This window comes from Oncorhynchus clarkii, chromosome 22 (genome assembly GCF_045791955.1).
Source record: "Oncorhynchus clarkii lewisi isolate Uvic-CL-2024 chromosome 22, UVic_Ocla_1.0, whole genome shotgun sequence".
NCBI classification, from domain to species: domain Eukaryota; kingdom Metazoa; phylum Chordata; class Actinopteri; order Salmoniformes; family Salmonidae; genus Oncorhynchus; species Oncorhynchus clarkii.
Genome location: NC_092168.1, coordinates 52,985,942 through 53,005,140, shown reverse-complemented (window position 1 = coordinate 53,005,140; position 19,199 = coordinate 52,985,942). Strand labels below are relative to the sequence as shown.

General features: G+C 42.1%; 1 protein-coding gene across 3 annotated transcripts; it reads right to left on the bottom strand.

Moving 5' to 3' along the window:
• Positions 1–5,405: 5,405 nt before the first annotated feature.
• On the bottom strand, positions 5,406–17,586 carry LOC139381017 (histamine N-methyltransferase-like). 3 transcript variants are annotated; one of them, XM_071124248.1, is made up of 7 exons: positions 17,476–17,586; positions 16,965–17,112; positions 15,355–15,407; positions 14,162–14,269; positions 11,239–11,369; positions 7,898–7,991; positions 5,406–6,891 (listed from the first exon to the last, which is right to left on the bottom strand). In XM_071124248.1, exons 2-7 carry the CDS (start codon positions 17,099–17,101, stop codon positions 6,530–6,532), a joined length of 885 nt encoding a protein of 294 aa, XP_070980349.1. In that variant the 5' UTR covers positions 17,102–17,112; positions 17,476–17,586; the 3' UTR covers positions 5,406–6,529. The 3 variants fall into 3 exon arrangements, with proteins under 3 accessions (XP_070980349.1, XP_070980350.1, XP_070980351.1); XM_071124249.1 differs by having other exon boundaries at positions 16,965–17,132; positions 17,476–17,561; XM_071124250.1 differs by having other exon boundaries at positions 16,965–17,137; positions 17,476–17,542.
• Positions 17,587–19,199: the final 1,613 nt, after the last annotated feature.

The window sequence follows — 19,199 nt, the reverse complement described above, 5'->3', positions numbered from 1 at the left end:
CTTCCAGGGAGAGAGCAGCTACTACTTCCTGGGCTTTCCCAGACATTTTACATTGTAACAGTAGCTGACAAACCTTGAGTGGCCAATTGCAGCGCAGCTGCCACACGCGCAAACCCAGAGAAATGGGAATCAACTTCCGACTCCCAGAATGGAAGGGCTAAAGCAATATTTTTCCTCACGTCAAAGTGGGCTTGAAGACTGGCAGGTTGGAGTTGCACTAGCGCCAGCGTCTAGCTCCAGTTGTCGGATCCTCACCTCCTTGTCAATTTCCATTTTCCTAATTTCTAAATCAAACTTCATCTTTCTCTTTCTTTTTGTGCCATTTCCAAACGGGCCAGCCTAGCCATCCCGTCTGACTGACCCGAATCAGAAGATAAAGGGTCATATTGGGGCAATGTAAAGGGGGTACGAGCAACCCCTTCCTCTGCGCCGTCATCCGACTTGGCATCGGAAGGTCTACCCGTCTCCTCTCCTGAAGCCTCCCTATCGTCATCTTTCAACAAGAATTTGTTTTCTCATTATCCCTCCCTGACTTGCACCAAAAGCTCAGCCTTTAGGGCTTTCTCAGGGACGAAGAGTCCATAATGGTCAGCTATAGCGCAAAGGTCTACTTTACACAACCCCACCAACAGATCAATAAACTTGGAGTTTGAGGCAGCCATTTTGTAGACAGCAGCCTACTGAACACACGCAAACTAAACAAGTCATCCAAACTCACAACCTACCATCACACCTCAATTACGAGAGCTCAGAGCAGCAGGGTCCAGTAGGTTTAACGGATCCCGGATGAGCCCCCATTATGTCACTCACGCCTCTAGGAAGAGGGAACGCAACACCCTGCTACAAATCAACTCCCCGTGGAGTGAAAGATGAATGGGATTGTAGGTGCGGGTAAGGATGACTAAAGACAGAATTTTACCTAACTGGGAATTTATTCCTAGACATGGTAATATGGGGAAAAGGGGCTGGACGAAACCAAAGCAAATAAAATAAAAGTTAGAGCCCCTTCTCCTACCTTACCTACCCACAACTAACCTAACTAGCACCGCCTGGAGCACTAACCAGAATACAGGGGATGGTCGCGCAGGTCTTACCTAATGTGTATAGACAGACATATACTATGGGTATATGTATTTTTTTATTTTTTTTATTTTGTAGATGACATGGAGCCAGTGGGTTTGGCGATGAGTATGAAGCGAGGGCCAGCCAACGAGAGCGTACAGGTCGCAATGGTGGGTAGTATATGGGGCTTTGGTGACAAAACAGATTGCACTGTGATAGATTGCATTCAATTTGTTGAGTAGGGTATTGGAGGCTATTTTGTAAATGACATCGTCAAAGTCGAGGATTGGTAGGATGGTCAGTTTTACAAGGGTATGTTTGGCAGCATGAGTGAAGGATGCTTTGTTGCGAAATAGGAAGCCAATTCTAGATTTAACTTTGGATTGGAGATGTTTGATATGGGTCTGGAAGGAGAGTTTACAGTCTAACCAGACACCTAAGTATTTGTAGTTGTCCACGTATTCTAAGTCAGAGCCGTCCAGAGTAGTGATGTTGGACATGCGGGCAGATGCAGGTAGCGATCGGTTGAAGAGCATGCATTTAGTTTTACTTGTATTTAAGAGCAATTGGAGGCCACGGAAGGAGAGTTGTATGGCATTGAAGCTTGCCTGGAGGGTTGTTAACACAGTGTCCAAAGATGGGCCAGAAGTATACAGAATGGTGTCGTCTGCGTAGAGGTGGATCAGAGACTCACCAGCAGCAAGAGCGACCTCATTGATGTATACAGAGAAGAGCGTCGGTCCAAGAATTGAACCCTGTGGCACCCCCATAGAGACTGCCAGAGGTCCGGACAGCAGACCCTCTGATTTGACACACTGAACTCTATCAGAGAAGTAGTTGGTGAACCAGGCGAGGCAATCATTTGAGAAACCAAGGCTGTTGAGTCTGCCAATGGGGATGTGGTGATTGACAGAGTCGAAAGCCTTGGCCAGATCAATGAATACAGCTGCACAGTAATGTTTCTTATCGATGGCGGTTAAGATATCGTTTAGGACCTTGAACGTGGCTGAGGTGCAACCATGACCAGCTCTGAAACCAGATTGCAAAGCAGAGAAGGTATGGTGAGATTCAAAATGGTCGGTGATCTGTTTGTTGACTTGGCTTTCGAAGACCTTAGAAAGGCATGGTAGGATAGATATAGGTCTGTAGCAGTTTGGGTCAAGAGTATCCCCCCCCTTTGAAGAGGGGGATGACTGCAGCTGCTTTCCAATCTTTGGGAATCTCAGACGACACGAAAGAGAGGTTGAACAGGCTAGTAATAGGGGTGGCAACAATTTCGGCAGATCATTTTAGAAAGAAAGGGTCCAGATTGTCTAGCCCGGCTGATTTGTAGGGGTCCAGATTTTGCAGCTCTTTCAGAACATCAGCTGAACGGATTTGGGAGAAGGATAAATGGGGAAGGCTTGGGCGAGTTGCTGTGGGGGGTGCAGTGCTGTTGGAAAGCATGGCCAGCCGTAGAAAAATGCTTATTGAAATTCTCAATTGAAATTCTCAATTATGGTGGATTTATCCGTGGTGACAGTGTTTTTTGAGTTAGTGTTGCAGGAAGCAAATTTCTGCTTGAAAAAGCTAGTCTTGGCTTTTCTAACTGCCTGTGTATAATGGTTTCTAGCTTCCCTGAACAGCTGCATATCACGGGGGCTGTTCGATGCTAATGTAGAACGCCATAGGATGTTTTTGTGATGGTTAAGGGCAGTCAGGTCTGGGGAGAACCAAGGGCTATATCTGTTCCTGGTTCTAAATTTCTTGAATGGGGCATGTTTATTTAAGATGGTTAGGAAGGCATTTAAAAAAAATATCCAGGCATCCTCTACTGACGGGATGAGATCAATATCCTTCCAGGATACCCCGGCCAGGTCGATTAGAAAGGCCTGCTCGCTGAAGTGTTTCAGGGAGCGTTTGACAGTGATGAGTGGAGGTTGTTTGATTGCTGACCCATTACGGATGCAGGCAATGAGGCAGTGATCGCTGAGATCTTGGTTGAAGACAGCAGAGGTGTATTTAGAGGGCAAGTTGGTTAGGATGATATCTATGAGGGTGCCCGTGTTTAAGGCTTTGGGGAGGTACCTGGTAGGTTCATTGATAATTTGTGTGAGATTTGCCTAAGCACTCCCAAGGTGCCCTTCCCCCCCTGGGAACAAATTAAACAATAAACATAAGAACACAATTTCAATAATCAAAAACACTGCGTCCTATTGGCACACGCATACCTTAGAAGCAGCGGCTAAAAAAAAATACTTAACTGTCTGAGCAACAACCAACACAGGACATCAAAGAAGCTCTCTGAGCAACAACCAACACACGACATACCAATAAGCTCTCTCTGAGCAACACATGACACATCAATCAGCTCCCTCCTAACAAAGGAACACTGGCTTTTCTAGCTTCAGAAGGAGTCGGTAATTGAAGACAGCTGTATCTCCTGATAAGAGGGCGGGGTCAGATCTCCAGTCATCGAAGTGGCCAATCAGTTGCTTAGAATTTCAGGAAGCCACCCTGAAACGCACACATACAAACACCACCACAACACAGAAACTGGAGAACATAACAGCTTCCTATTTCGCAACAAAGCATCCTTCACTCATGCTGCCAAACATACCCTTGTAAACTGACTATCCTACCGATCCTTGACTTTGGTGATGTCATTTATAAAATAGCCTCCAACACTCTACTCAGCAAACTGGATGCAGTCTATCACAGTGCCATCTGTTTTGTCACCAAAGCCCCATATACTACCCACCACTGTGACCTGTATGCTCTCGTTGGCTGGCCCTCACTTCATATTCGTAGCCAAACCCATTGGCTCCATTGATAAGTATTTACTAGGTAAAGCCCCGCCTTATCTCAGCTCACTGGTCACCATAGCAGCACCCACCCGTAGCACACACTCCAGCAGGTATTTTTCACTGGTCGCCCCCAAAGCCAATTCCTCCTTTGGCTGCCTTTCTTACCAGTTTTCTGCTGCCAATGACTGGAACGATTTGCAAAAATCACTGAAGCTGGAGACTTATTTATCCCTCACTAACTTTAAGCACCAGCTGTCAGAGCAGCTGACCGATCACTGAACCTGTACGTAGGCCATCTGTAAATAGCCCAACCAACTACCTCATCCCCATACTGTTATTTATATTTATTTTTTTGCTCCTTTGCACATTCATTGTCTGCACATCTATCATTCCAGTGTTTAATTGCTAAATTGTAATTATTTCGCCACTATGGCCTATTTATTGCCTTACCTCCCTTATCCTACCTCATTTGCACACACTGTATATATACTTTTTATATTGTGTTATTGACTATGTTTGTTTATTCCATGTGTAACTCTGTGTTGTTTGTGTCGCACTGCTTTGCTTTATCTTGGCCAGGTCACAGTTGTAAATGAGAACTTGTTCTCAACTAGCCTACCTGGTTAAATAAAGGTGAAATAAAAAAAAAATTTAAAAGTCTACATACACTGTGTGTAAATGAGGTAAGATAAGGGAGGTAAGGCAATAAATAGGCCATAGTGGCAAAATAATTACAATTGAGCAATTAAACACTGGAGTTAATCATAAGGCATACACCCCCGCACTTCTTCTTACCAGATATGTTTGTTTCTGTCGGTGCGATGCGTGAAGAAACCGGGTGGCTGTACTGACTCTGATAACGTATCCCGAGTGAGCCATGTTTCCGTGAAACAAAGAATGTTACAATCTCTGATGTCTCTCTGGAAGGGAACCCTTGCTCGAAATTTGTCTACCTTGTTGGGTGGCTACTTCAAAGAATCTCAAATATAAAATGTATTTTGATTTATATAACACTTTTTTAGTTACATGATTCCATATGTGTTATTTCATAGTGACTATTATTCTACAATGTAGAAAATAGTAAAATAAAGAAAAACCCTTGAATGAGTAGGTGTCCAAACTTGACTGGTACTGTATATAATATCTTTGTCATGTGAATGCTCTATATAAAAGTACCATCTATTTAAAATGTATATGTTAATTTTTTTTGTAAATGTAAAAAAAACAGCTCTATGAGATTAATTATATGGATGTGCTGTTTGTGTGTTAATGTATATGTACAGGTGTTATTTATTTTTAAATTCCAAACCTTTTCCTTGGGAATAAAAACAAAGTTTGAAGGAAATTGGGTTGGGAAAGAGTTGAGTTATTGACTAGACTGGTGGGGGTCAGGGAGAGAGTTGAGTTATTGACTAGACTGGTGGGGGTTAGGGAGAGTTGAGTTATTGACTAGACTGGTGAGGGTTAGGGAGAGAGTTGAGTTATTGACTAGACTGGTGAGGGTTAGGCGTGCATGCGGTTGGTTGGTCAGTCTGCCTGAAATTTGATATAGATGTCTTAAAGATAATCAAAAGTCTTTGTACTTTATTTTTTAAAGTCTTGTTCATTTGTTAGACTATTGGTTAAAGGTGCAAAACAATATTTATTATTAAATTACCTTGCATCTAGTTCAGTTTTATCAACCACTTAAAACATATTTAATAATTATCTCTTATCTTGCTTGATGACTGTGGGCATTTTTGCTTACTTTTCCAACTTCTAAAACAAAAGTAGCGCCCCTGGAAGCAACTGTGTATCATGTTTTAGGTTCTGTTGTGTTGTTAAAGTTGTGATGGATGAAATACTGACTTTATACACTGATTATACCACACATTAGGAACATTTTCCTAATATTGAGTAGCACCCCCCCCCCCCCCCCCCCTCGAATAATAAATAGTCTTTCCACATGTTTGGAGACAATGTCTTTCTTTGACGTGTGTTTAAGGTGTTTCATCTCTGTCATTGTGTTGTACAGTGATCGGCTTCAACATGGAGACAGTGACGTACAAGAACCTGAAGTTCCAGGTGTGGGATCTTGGTGGGCAGACGGGAATCAGGTAATTATATGAATACCACAACAAGCCTTTCATGCATACACTGAATATACCAGTCATTAGGAACACCTTCCTAATAATTAGTTGCACCCCACAGAACAGCCTCAATTCATCGGGGCACAGACTCTACAAGGTGTCAAACGTTCCACAAGGATGCTGGCCCAGGTTGACTCCAATACTTCCCGCAGTTGGCTGGATGTCCTTTGGGCGGTGGACCATTCTTGAAACACGTGAAAAACCCATCAGCATTGCAGTTCTTTACATGAACCGGTGTACCTGGTACCTACTACCATACCCCATTCAAAAGCACTTAAATCTTTCATCTTGCCTATTCACCCTCTGAATGATATACACATAAAAATCCATGTCTCAATTGCCTTATTTATTTATTTAACTTGTCTCCCCCCCTTCATCTACACTGATTGAAGTGGATTTAACAAGTAACATCAATAAGGGATCATAGCTTTCACCTGGATTCACCTGGTCAGTCTATCTCATGGAAAGAGGAAGTGTTCCTAATGTTTTGTATACTCAGTGTTTATCAGTGATACACATTGTTGCTACAGCATTTTGAGATCTATTCCTGTGTTACTGTAGAGGGTCAACCACCAGCACCTCCAAGGTGTTATTGAAGATGACCCTCCCATCCACCTCCTTGCTACAGTCTGGGGTCTTCAGCAGGTCTAGAACTCCTCTCTTCAGCTCAGGAGGAGCAGTGGAGCTGAAGTCTAACACCTCAGTCAGGAAGTCCAGAAGCAGTTCTCCTCTCTGGTCTCCCTCAGTGAAACACTCGGTGATGTCCATCTGAGATGGAAGCTTGTAGCTCTGGTAACTCACTGTCTTAGAGTCCAGGTAGGCTTTAATATCACCTGTAGTCACACACTGACTGATCTCTGTGTTACACAGCTGGGTCCTGAAGGTCCTCCACAGCTTTCCCCAGCCACTCTCATCTACAGACATGATACACATTATAACCTCCCATAGTAACAGAACCCCACAGTGTAACAACCACATATATGCTATTAAATGACTTAGTTCTAATAGTAACTCATTATGAATTAGTTGTAATATGTAATTCTATGTTAACCACCTAAAGTAAGTATAAAAGAGCTCTGGCATGGAGTCTGGTAACACTACAGATTCAATGCTTGTACATATACAGTACCAGTCAAAAAGGCCAAGTCCTCTGATGCAGCACTCCATCACTCTCCTTCTTGGTCAAATAGCCATTACACACCCTGGGGGTGTGTTGGGTCATTGTCCATGTGACAAATAAAATTAGATTTGTTTTATTTGATTTATTTGGGCTGCAATCGGAGGTGCAGTTAACTCTGCAGCAGAGGTAACACTGGGTCTTCCTTTCATGTGGCAGTCCTCATTAGAGCCAGTTTCAACACAGCGCTCAATGATTTTTGCAACTGCACTTGAAGAAACTTTCAAAGTTCATGAAATTTTCCAGATTGACTGACCTTCATTTCTTAAAGTAATGATGGACTGTCATTTCTCTTTGCTTAAATTGTGCTGTTCTTGCCATAATATGGAATTGGTCTTTTACCATATAGAGCTATCTTCTGTTTACCACCCCTACCTTGTCACAACACAACTGATTGGCACAAACACATTAAGGAGGAAAATAAATTCCACAAATTTTAATAGGGGTTGGTCAGGTTGGTCAGGATCCACGTGTATGAAAAAGCATGTTTGTTCACGTGAAATGCATTCCAGGTGAGAGAATGCCAAGAGTGTGCAAAGCTGTCATCAAGGCAAAGGGTGGCTACTTTGAAGAATCTAAAATCTATTTTGATTTGTTTACTACATGATTGCATATATGTTATTTCATAGTTTTGATGTCGTCACTATTATTCTACAATGTAGAAAATAGTAAACATAAAGAAAAACCCTTGAATGAGTAGGTGTGTCCAAACGTTTGACTGTACATGAACTCAACTGACTCACCAGACACCAGAATTACAAGTAGTTTTCCATTCCTGTCCAGGAGGCTCTGGTAGAATGTGACTGTAGCACCTGGATCCTTCACGTAATACAACATCTGGATAGAGTACAGGGGAACTCTCATGTTATTGTGATATAAGACTGAATATGACGAAATAAATACACTGATATACAGTGGGGAGAACAAGTATTTGATAACCTGCAAAATCGGCAGTGTTTCCTACTTACAAGCCCTGAAACCTGAAGGATCTGGAGAAGGTCTGTATGGAGGAGTGGGCTAAAATCCCTGCTGCAGTGTGTGCAATCCTGGTCAAGAACTACAGGAAATGTATGATCTCTGTAATTGCAAAAAGGGTTTCTGTACCAAATATTAAGTTCTGCTTTTCTGATATATCAAATACTTATCTCATGCAATAAAATGCAAATGAATTACTTAAAAATCATACAATGTGATTTTCTGGATTTTTGTTTTAGATTCTGTCTCCCACAGTTGAAGTGTACCTATGATAAAAATTACAGACCTCTACATGCTTTGTAAGTAGGAAAACCTGCAAAATCGGCAGTGTAACAAATACTTGTTCTCCCCACTGTATAAAAATGCAACATGCAACAATTTCAAACATTTTACTGAGTTACAGTTCATAAGGAAATTAGTAAATTTAAAGAAATAAATTAGGCCCTCATCTGATCTATGGATTTCACGACTGGGAATAGAGATCTGTGACCAACAGATGCATATACAGTACCTTAAAATAAAAAGGTAGGGGTGTGGATCAGAACACCAGTCATTATTCGGTGTGACCACCTCATGCAGCGTGACACATCTCCTTCGCATGGCGCTGATCAGGCTGTTGATTGTGGTCTGTTGAATGTTGCTCCACTCCTCTTCAATGGCTGTGTGAAGTTGCTGGATATTGGCAGGAACTGGAACATGCTTTCGTAGACGTGGATCCTGACCAACCCAAACATGCTCAATGGATGAGTATACAGGTCATGGAAAAACTGGGACATTTTCAGCGTCTAGAAATTGCGTACAGATCCTTGTGACATGGGGCCATACAATATCATGCTGAAACATGAGGTGATGGCAGCGGATGACTGGCACGAAAATGGGCTTGAGGATCTTATCACGGTATCTCTGTGCATTCAAATTGCCATCAATAAAATGCAATTGTGTTCGTTGTCCGTAGCTTATGCCTGCCCAAATCACCCGGTACAGTTGAGAAAAGGATTGATCCGTGAAGGGCACACTCCGGCATGTCAGTTGACATCGAAGGTGAGCATTTGCCCACTGAAGTCAGTTACAATGCCAAACTATAGTCCGGTCAAGACCCTGGAGAGGACGATGAGCAGATAAGCTTGACGGTTTGTGCAGAAATTCTTTGGTTGAATAAATCCACAGTTTCATCAGCTATCCGGGTGGCTGGTCTACGACGATCCCGCCGGTGAAGAAGCCGTATGTGGCGGTCCTGGGCTGGCATTGTTATACGTTGTCTGTGGTCGTGAGGCCGGTTGAGCATACTGCCAAATTCTATAAAACGACACTGTAGGCGGCTTATGGTAGAGAAATGAACATTCAATTCTCTGACAAGCTCTGGTGGACAATCCTGCAGTCGACGTGCCAATTGCACACTCCCTCAACTTGAGACATCTGTGGCATTGTGTTGTGTGACAACTGCACATTTTATAATGGCCTTATTGTCCCCAGCACAAGGTGCACCCGTGTAATTATCAGTGGCGGCCTGCCATTCAAGGCAGGTGGGGCAGAGCTGGATGTAAACAAACAGAGCAATAAGCTTTTTTGTGTACATGGAACATTTCTGGGATCTTTTATTTCAGCTCATGAAACACTTTACATGTTGCGTTTATATTTTTGTTCAGTGTAGCAATGTATTGCACTTATTGTAGCATACACACTATCCCCTATATACAGTTGAAGTCAGAAGTTTACATACACCTTAGCCAAATACATTTAAACTCAGTTTCACAATTCCTGACATTTAATCCTAGTAAAAAATCCCTGTTTTAGGTCAGTTAGGATCACCACTTTATTTTTAATCATGTGAAATGTCAGAATAATAGTAGTGATTTATTTCAGCTTTTATTTATTTCATCACATTCCCAGTGGGTCAGAAGATTACATACACTAATTTAGTATTTGGTAGCATTGCCTTTAAATTGTTTAACTTGGGTCAAATGTTTCGGGTAGCCTTCCACAAGCTTCCCACAATAAATTGTGTGAATTTTGGCCCATTCCTCTTGACAGAGCTAGTGTAACTGAGTCAGGTTTGTTGGCCTCCTTGCTCGCACACTCTTTTTCAGTTCTGCCAACAAATTCTCTATAAATTCTCATGGCTTTGTGATGGCCACTCCAATACCTTGACTTTGTTGTCCTTAAGCCATTTTGCCACAACTTTGGAAGTATACTTGGGGTCATTATCCATTTGGAAGACCAATTTACGACCAAGCTTTAACTCCCTGACTGATGTCTTGAGATGTTGCTTCAATATTCCCACATACGTTTCAATCTTCATGATGCCATCTATTTTGTGAAGTGCACCAGTCCCTCCTACAGCAAAGCACCCCCACAACATGATACTGTCACCCCCGTGCTTCACAGTTGGGATGGTGTTCTTCAGCTTGCAAGCCTCCCCCTTTTTACTCCAAACATAATGATGGTCATTATGGTTATTTCTCCAAAAAGTACAATCTTTGTCCCCATGTGCAGTTGCAAACCGTAGTCTGGCTTTTTTATGGCGGTTTTGGAGCAGTAGCTTCTTGCTTGCTGAGCGGCCTTTCAGGTTATGTCAATATAGGACTCGTTTTACTGTGGATATAGATACTTTTGTTCCTGTTTCCTCCAGCATCTTCACAAGGTCCTTTGCGATTGTTCTGGGATTGATTTGCACTTTTCGCACCAAAGTATGTTCATCTCTAGGAGACAGAACGCGTCTCCTTCCTGAGCGGTATGACGGCTGCGTGGTCCCATGGTGTTTATACTTGTGTACTATTGTTTGTACAGATGGACGTGGTACCTTCGGGCATTTGGAAATTGCTCCCAAGGATGAACCAGTCTTGTGGAGGTCTACAATTTTTTTTCTGAGGTCTTGGCTGATTTCTTTTGATTTTCCCATGATGTTATTAAGCAAAGTGGCACTGAGTTTGAAGGTAGGCCTTGAAATACATCCACAGCATGCGCAAAGTAGATGCCCTAATCGACTTGCCAAAACTATAGTTAGTTAACAAGAAATGTGTGGAGTGGTTGAAAAACGAGTTTTAATGACTCCAAACTAAGTGTATGTAAACTTATAACTTCACCTGTAACTCCATCTGGGTAGTTATACCTGTATCATGTGAATGAAGTCCATCTTCTTGGTCAAATGGTTCTCTCTCCAGTGCTTCTCAAACTCAGTGGCCGTCATCTTGTTCCAAGTGAATTTAATGTAGTCTAGGTTTGGTTTCTGGGACACCAACACTACACAAGATAAAGATATATGAAGTAACAGTACATTCATATAATTACAGAGCTAATCATACTGAACTATATACCAGTATAGAGATGTAATCATCCTGAACTACACTACTGGTCAAACGTTTTTCTTAATTTTTTTACATTGTAAAATAATAGTGAAGACATCAAAACTATGAAATAACACATATGGAATCATGTAGTAACCAAAAAAAGTGTTCAACAAATCAAAATATATTTTATATTTGAGATTAGACAAATAGCCACCCTTTGCCTTGATGACAGCTTTGCACACTCTTGGCATTGCACACCTTTTTGGTTACTACATAATTCCATGTGTTATTTCATAGTTTTGATCTCTTAACTATTATTCTACAATGTAGAAAATAGTAAAAATAAAGAAAAACCTGTGTAATCACACTGAACTACATGCCCGTGTAATCACACTGAACTACATGCCCGTGTAGAGGTGTAATCACACTGAACTACATGCCCGTGTAATCACACTGAACTACATGCCCGTGTAGAGGTGTAATCACACTGAACTACATGCCCGTGTAGAGGTGTAATCACACTGAACTACATGCCCGTGTAGAGGTGTAATCACACTGAACTACATGCCCGTGTAGAGGTGTAATATAAATGCAACATGTAAAGTGTTGATACCATGTTTCATGAGCTGAAATAAAAAATCCCAAAAATGTTCCATACTCAAAAAGCTTATTTCTCTCCAACTTTATGCAGAAATTTGTTTACATTAATGTTAGTGAGCATTTCTCCTTTACCAAGATAATCCATCTACCTGACAAGTGTGGTATATCAAGAAGCTGATTAAACAGCATGATCATTACACAGATGCACCCTGGGGACAATGAAAAGCCACTCTAAAATGTGCAATTTTGTCACAACACAACAGATGTCTCAAGTTTTGAGGGAGTGTGCAATTGGCATGCTGACTGCAGGAATGTCCACCAGAGCTGTTGCCAGAGAATTGAATGTTAATTTCTCTACCATAAGTCGCCTCCAACTTCGATTTAGAGAATTTGGCAGTATGCCCAACCGGCCTCACAACCGCAGACCATGTGTAACCACGCCACCCCAAGACCTCCACATCCGGCTTCTTCACCTGCAGGATCGGTGTTGCATGTTGATTTATATTGTTATTCAGCGTATATACAGTGCGGCAAAAAAGTATTTAGTCAGCCACCAATTGTGCAAGTTCTCCAACTTAAAAAGATGAGAGAGGCCTGTAATTTTCATCATAGGTACACTTCAACTATGACAGACAAAATGAGAAAAGAAATCCAGAAAATCACATTGTAGGATTTTTAATGAATTTATTTGCAAATTATGGTGGAAAATAACTATTTGGTCAATAACAAAAGTTTATCTCATTACTTTGTTATATACCCTTTGTTGGCAATGACAGAGGTTAAACATTTTATGTAAGTCTTCACAAGGTTTTCACACACTGTTGCTGGTATTTTGTCCCATCTCCTCTAGAGCAGCGATGTTTTGGGGCTGTTGCTGGGCAACACGGACTTTCAACTCCCTCCAAATATTTTCTATGGTGTTGAGATCTGGAGACTGGCTAGGCCACTCCAGGACCTTGAAATGCTTCTTACGAAGCCACTCCTTCGTTGCCCGGGCGGTGTGTGTGGGATCATTGTCATGCTGAAAGACCCAGCCACATTTCATCTTCATTGCCCTTGCTGATGGAAGGAGGTTTTCACTCAAAATCTCATGATACATGGCCGTATTCATTCTTTTCTAAACACGGATCAGTCGTCCTGATCCCTTTGCAGAAAAACAGCCCCAAAGCATGATGTTTCCACCCACATGCTTCACAGTTGGTATGGTGTTCTTTGGATGCAACTCAGCATTCTTTGTCCTCCAAACACGACGAGTTGAGTTTTTACCAAAAAGTTATATTTTGGTTTCATCTGACCATATGACATTCTCCCAATCTTCTTCTGGATCATCCAAATGCTCTCTAGCAAACTTCAGACGGGCCTGGACATGTACTGGCTTAAGTAGGGGGACACGTCTGGCAGTGCAGGATTTGAGTCCCTGGCGGCATAGTGTGTTACTGATGGTAGGCTTTGTTACTTTGGTCCCAGCTCTCTGCAGGTCATTCACTAGGTCCCCCGTGTGGTTCTGGGATTTTTGCTCACCATTCTTGTGATCATTTTGACCCCACGGGGTGAGATCTTGCGTGGAGCCCCAGATCGAGAGAGATTATCAGTGGTCTTGTATGTCTTCCATTTCCTAATAATTGCTCCCACAGTTGATTTATTCAAACCAAGCTGCTTACCTATTGCAGATTCAGTCTTCCTAGCCTGGTGCAGGTCTACAATTTTGTTTCTGGTGTCCTTTGACAGATCTTTGGTCTTGGCCATAGTGGAGTTTGGAGTGTGACTGTTTGAGGTTGTGGACAGGTGTCTTTTATACTGATAACAAGTTCAAACAGGTGCCATTAATACAGGTAACGAGTGGAGGACAGAGGAGCCTCTTAAAGAAGAAGTTACAGGTCTGTGAGAGCCAGAAATCTTGCTTGTTTATAGGTGACCAAATACTTTTTTCCCACCATAATTTGCAAATAAATTCATTAAAAATCCTACAATGTGATTTTCTGGATTTTTTCCCCACTTTTTGTCTGTCATAGTTGAAGTGTACCTATGATGAAAATTACAGGCCTCTCTCATATTTTTAAGTGGGAGAACTTGCACAATTGGTGGCTGACTAAATACTTTTGTGCCCCACTGTACCCTTAGAGAATTCAGTATGATTATATCTACCCTTATAGAGGTGGAGCTGCTGGGCGCTGGGTTCCACCACCTGGTTGTCCACAGTTACTGCAGGATGCTTCAGATGCAGCTGAGAGAACATCTCAAGGTCAATCTCACCTGAGGAGAGGACAGGTGATGTTGGTAAAATGAGAAACACATACTGTAGGTCTCACCTGAGAACAGCTAAGACAATTCTACAGGTATGTCTATCTCACCTGAGGAGAGGACAGGTAATGTGGACTGTACAGTTTGTATTATGTTGTGTATAATGACCAGTGTCTATTTTTGTATACAGCAGTACTGTGTGTTAAAGTCCGTCAATGTCCCCCTTCGGGACATTAAAGTTCCTCCTATTCTATCCTATTATAGGAAGAGAAACACTGTGCAGGAACTGAAAGTAAATCAGAGTCCTCATAGGTTCATTGATTTGATTGAAACAGGATTGAAACACATTTCTTTAGCTACTTGGAAGAGACTCACTCTGCCGAAAGACTTGTGAAAGGTGACATTGAGGTGAATGAGTATCTGACAGCTGGATAGCGGTCTACAAGATGGAGAATGATTACAAGTGTTCAACAGTGCAACAATAAAAAAAAATACATGTGATCCTAATCAGGTATGAAGCAAATATCAAAAAGTGTTTGTCTTTCAAACATAAAGCATAAGATCTACAGGACGTTTCAGTCATGTCATTTTATCATGACTAATCATGTCAGCTACCCAATAAGTAAATCATGGATATCAGTGATCATTTGTCATCATTTCTTGACACTGGAGGTGCTCAAGTTCAGAACGACTGACAGTCAAAACCCGTACAGCAGTATGAAGCGCAGAGACACAGCTCTGACATAACTTAGGTAGCCTAGCGGTTAAGAGTCTTGGGACAGTAAGCAAAAGGTTGCTGGGTTGAATCCCCGAGCCGACAAGGTGAAACATTGTTAATGTGCCCTTGAGCAAGGCACTTAATCGTAATTGCTCCTGTAAGTCGCTCTGCACTTGATGTGTCTGCTAAATAATTATAATGTAATAGCATGTTACTGTACAGCCACTGCATTCCAATTTAGGCTTTTATCAGTGCCCAAATCAGCCATTTTCAACCCGTACAATTGTAGAGGGTTAAACAAAGAGTAGATATTTGAATTTTCTCAACAAAATCTTTATCTAATATAGTTTAATCCTTTGACACCATGGTTCTTCCTCACCTGCTCCACTTCCCACTCCCATCACATTAAGATTGGCTTTTCCCTCTCCAACGCTGGGGAAGAAACAGGCAGGACATTGTGCTTTCAGGAAAGGTACTCATACTACCATGAAACATATACCGTGTAAGATCCTCAAATACTTAATTACATCCAAAGTTATGCCCTTGTGATGTTCTGTCTAACATGGGGTTAAGTATCCTTGGAATTGTAGCCATAATTGGGCTACTATGTCAGAAATGTTACCTGGCTAGTGTATCAGAACTGTTGTCTGGCTAGCGTATCAGAACTGTTGTCTGGCTAGCGTATCAAAACTGTTGTCTGGCTAGCGTATCAGAACTGTTGTCTGGCTAGCGTATCAGAACTGTTGTCTGGCTAGCGTATCAGAACTGTTGTCTGGCTAGCGTATCAGAACTGTTGTCTGGCTAGCGTATCAGAACTGTTGTCTGGCTAGCGTATCAGAACTGTTGTCTGGCTAGTGTGTCAGCACTGTTGTCTGGCTAGTGTGTCAGAACTGTTGTCTGGCTACTGTATCAGAACTGTTGTCTGACTAGTGTATCAGAACTGTTGTCTGGCTACTGTATCAGCACTGTTGTCTGGCTAGTGTATCAGAACTGTTGTCTGGCTAGTGTATCAGAACTGTTGTCTGGCTAGTGTATCAGAACTGTTGTCTGGCTACTGTATCAGCACTGTTGTCTGGCTACTGTATCAGCACTGTTGTCTGGCTAGTGTATCAGAACTGTTGTCTGGCTAGTGTATCAGAACTGTTGTCTGGCTAGTGTATCAGAACTGTTGTCTGGCTAGTGTATCAGAACTGTTGTCTAGCTAGTGTGTCAGCACTGTTGTCTAGCTAGTGTGTCAGCACTGTTGTCTGGCTAGTGTGTCAGCACTGTTGTCTGGCTAGTGTATAAGAACTGTTGTCTGACTAGTGTATCAGAACTGTTGTCTGGCTAGTGTGTCAGCACTGTTGTCTGGCTAGTGTGTCAGCACTGTTGTCTGGCTAGTGTGTCAGCACTGTTGTCTGGCTAGTGTGTCAGCACTGTTGTCTGGCTAGTGTGTCAGAACTGTTGTCTGACTAGTGTATCAGAACTGTTGTCTGACTAGTGTATCAGAACTGTTGTCTGGCTAGTGTGTCAGCACTGTTGTCTGGCTAGTGTGTCAGCACTGTTGTCTGGCTAGTGTGTCAGCACTGTTGTCTGGCTAGTGTGTCAGCACTGTTGTCTGGCTAGTGTGTCAGTACTGTTGTCTGGCTAGTGTGTCAGCACTGTTGTCTGGCTAGTGTGTCAGCACTGTTGTCTGGCTAGTGTGTCAGAACTGTTGTCTGGCTAGTGTGTCAGCACTGTTGTCTGGCTAGTGTGTCAGCACTGTTGTCTGGCTAGTGTTGTTTTCTGGCTAGATTGTCAGCACTGTTGTCTGGCTAGTGTGTCAGCACTGTTGTTTGGCTAGTGTGTCAGCACTGATGTCTGGCTAGTCTGTCAGAACTGTTGTCTGGCTAGTGTGTCAGCACTGTTGTCTGGCTAGTGTGTCAGCACTGTTGTCTGGCTAGTGTGTCAGCACTGTTGTCTGGCTAGTGTGTCAGCACTGCTGTCTGGCTAGAGTGTCAGCACTGTTACCTGGCTAGAATATCAGGCAAGATGCCATGGATAAAGTCCTGCATGCACTTGTGTTCAGAGGAGCGCTCCAGGAACAGCTGGAAGGACTTCAGGTATCTGTCGTTATCCTCCACCAGACTTTTCATAGCACAGGACATGGCTAAATGGTCTGTCAAAACAATCACAACACTATCCTTTCACAGATGAGAATGACACACTATATGTATTTATATAAAAGTCAGTTCATGTAAACATAAGCAGTGCTAGTGCAGGAATATAGTGAGCCTGTGAGTTTATTCAACTGTAACTATTGTCAGGTTGGCATTCGGCCTGCCTTGTCACAGCTCTCATTCTGCATTTCTCAACAGACAGTTTTGTATGAACATAGCGTGGCTGGTAAAGACAAACAAGGCAAAGTTCACAAAATATATATGCAAGTTCCTCCCAATTGTCATGAATTCTACAAATACAGTTTGAAGCATGTAGTTTTACAATATTGTAGCTACATTAAAATAAATTGGTAAAAACTCACTTTCCTTTCAAGACGACTACAGAATCACATGTAAGTCGAGTGTTTTGACTAAAGCAATGCAGCACACCAGAGTAATGTCTTGTGACTAAAGCAACGCAGCACACCAGTGGCACAGAAGAAACCCCTCCCACTGTAGTTTTTCCTTTGTGGAAAAGGAGAAGGCTGATCCTTTAAAGCTACAGCGTATTTTAATTCCTATGATGATACATGCTTCTGCCTTAATAACACACATTTTAGTCAGAGAGAATAAAACATTGGACAAAACATGTGAGAATGCACTTTGTTTCTAACACCTTAGTAATTCCACTAGCCAATGAAGTTCTTGATGATTAGAGGAGTTAAGGTGTTAGTGCTGGAACAATGGCCTGCACACCCTGTGGATACCCAGGCAATTGCCTCATTGTTCATCCTCTGCAAATCTCCTAAATATTCATTATCTTCTTGCTTTTCACTCAAAACAGTCAAACCACATTAACATTTATAAAGTGATTTGTGTGTACCAGATAAATCATGATTAAACTGAAGTCTAGATCTCCTAGCTGTTCAGAATTAGGTGATGCCTGAGAGACTGGACTAGACTGAGCCAGATGAATTAGTTGTGACAAAAAAGCTGTGTCCAGCGCTGCACATCTGGGTGGCCCTGACAATAGTGACAGTCTTAACCAGATGAATTAAATTAAACAAAATATTTAAACTGCATTTCCCCCTTTACTTGAAAAGAGATTGAGAATAACAGCAAGGATAAATGGCAATCCATGCATTGCTTATAAGGCTGTATCCATCTGCAGGGTCTGGCCAATCATCTTCAAGTGTAACAGGGTTATATTGGTGATTCCACTTGACACTTTATTGTTAAGCCAATGGGTTTTTGGTTTGAGTTTGTTTTGCCTTCACCTACTCAACATGGCATCTTATTGGCTGGTTTGCGTAGCTTGCTTACGAGGGGGGATGTTCCAGTTAGAATCGTCCCAGTGAACAAGCACCAAACCAGCGGTAAGTTGTTGGTTGCAAAGCACTGTACATCAAAAGTGATTTTTATACTCTTAAGTGATAATTTAAATGTACAATTTATATCAAATTGTTTGTAAATGTTATTCGATAAGATGCAGCGGTTTTTGGAGAATATTTGTTGTGCATTTTGTTGTAGAGAATTCCCGCCAGTATTAGCTAGCAACTTACTGTGTCTGGTGGGGGGGTTCATATATTTTGTACAGTGCGTGAGTGCAGAGTTGGATGGTGAGACGTGCATTGCATGACGTGCAATTTTGTGTCGTTCTTATCAGGTACATTGTTAAATATATTATATTGTAATTGTATTATTTTGGTAACTGTCCCAGTGAACAAGCACCAAACCAGCGTGCGTGAGTGCAGAGTTGGATGGTGAGACGTGCATTGCATGACGTGCAATTTTGTGTCGTTCTTATCAGAATAAAGCTACATGACTGGTGCTACATGTTGGAGTTCCGTGTCGATGACTGATTGTACACAACGCAAGACGAGTACTGTTACAGTGGTGCCGTTACCGTTCTTCTGGATCGGATCATCCTTCGCTGGATTTCCATCTCAGAACTTCGCCGTGGTTGCTGTTGAAGAATCAGATAAGACGTTGCTGGTGCAGTTTATGGCGATATCGCATTTCGCCACAAGACGGCGCCACTAGAACGTTTTATTATCGAAATTGAAGAACTTTTGTGTTACTTGTTTAATTGCAATTCTAATGTATA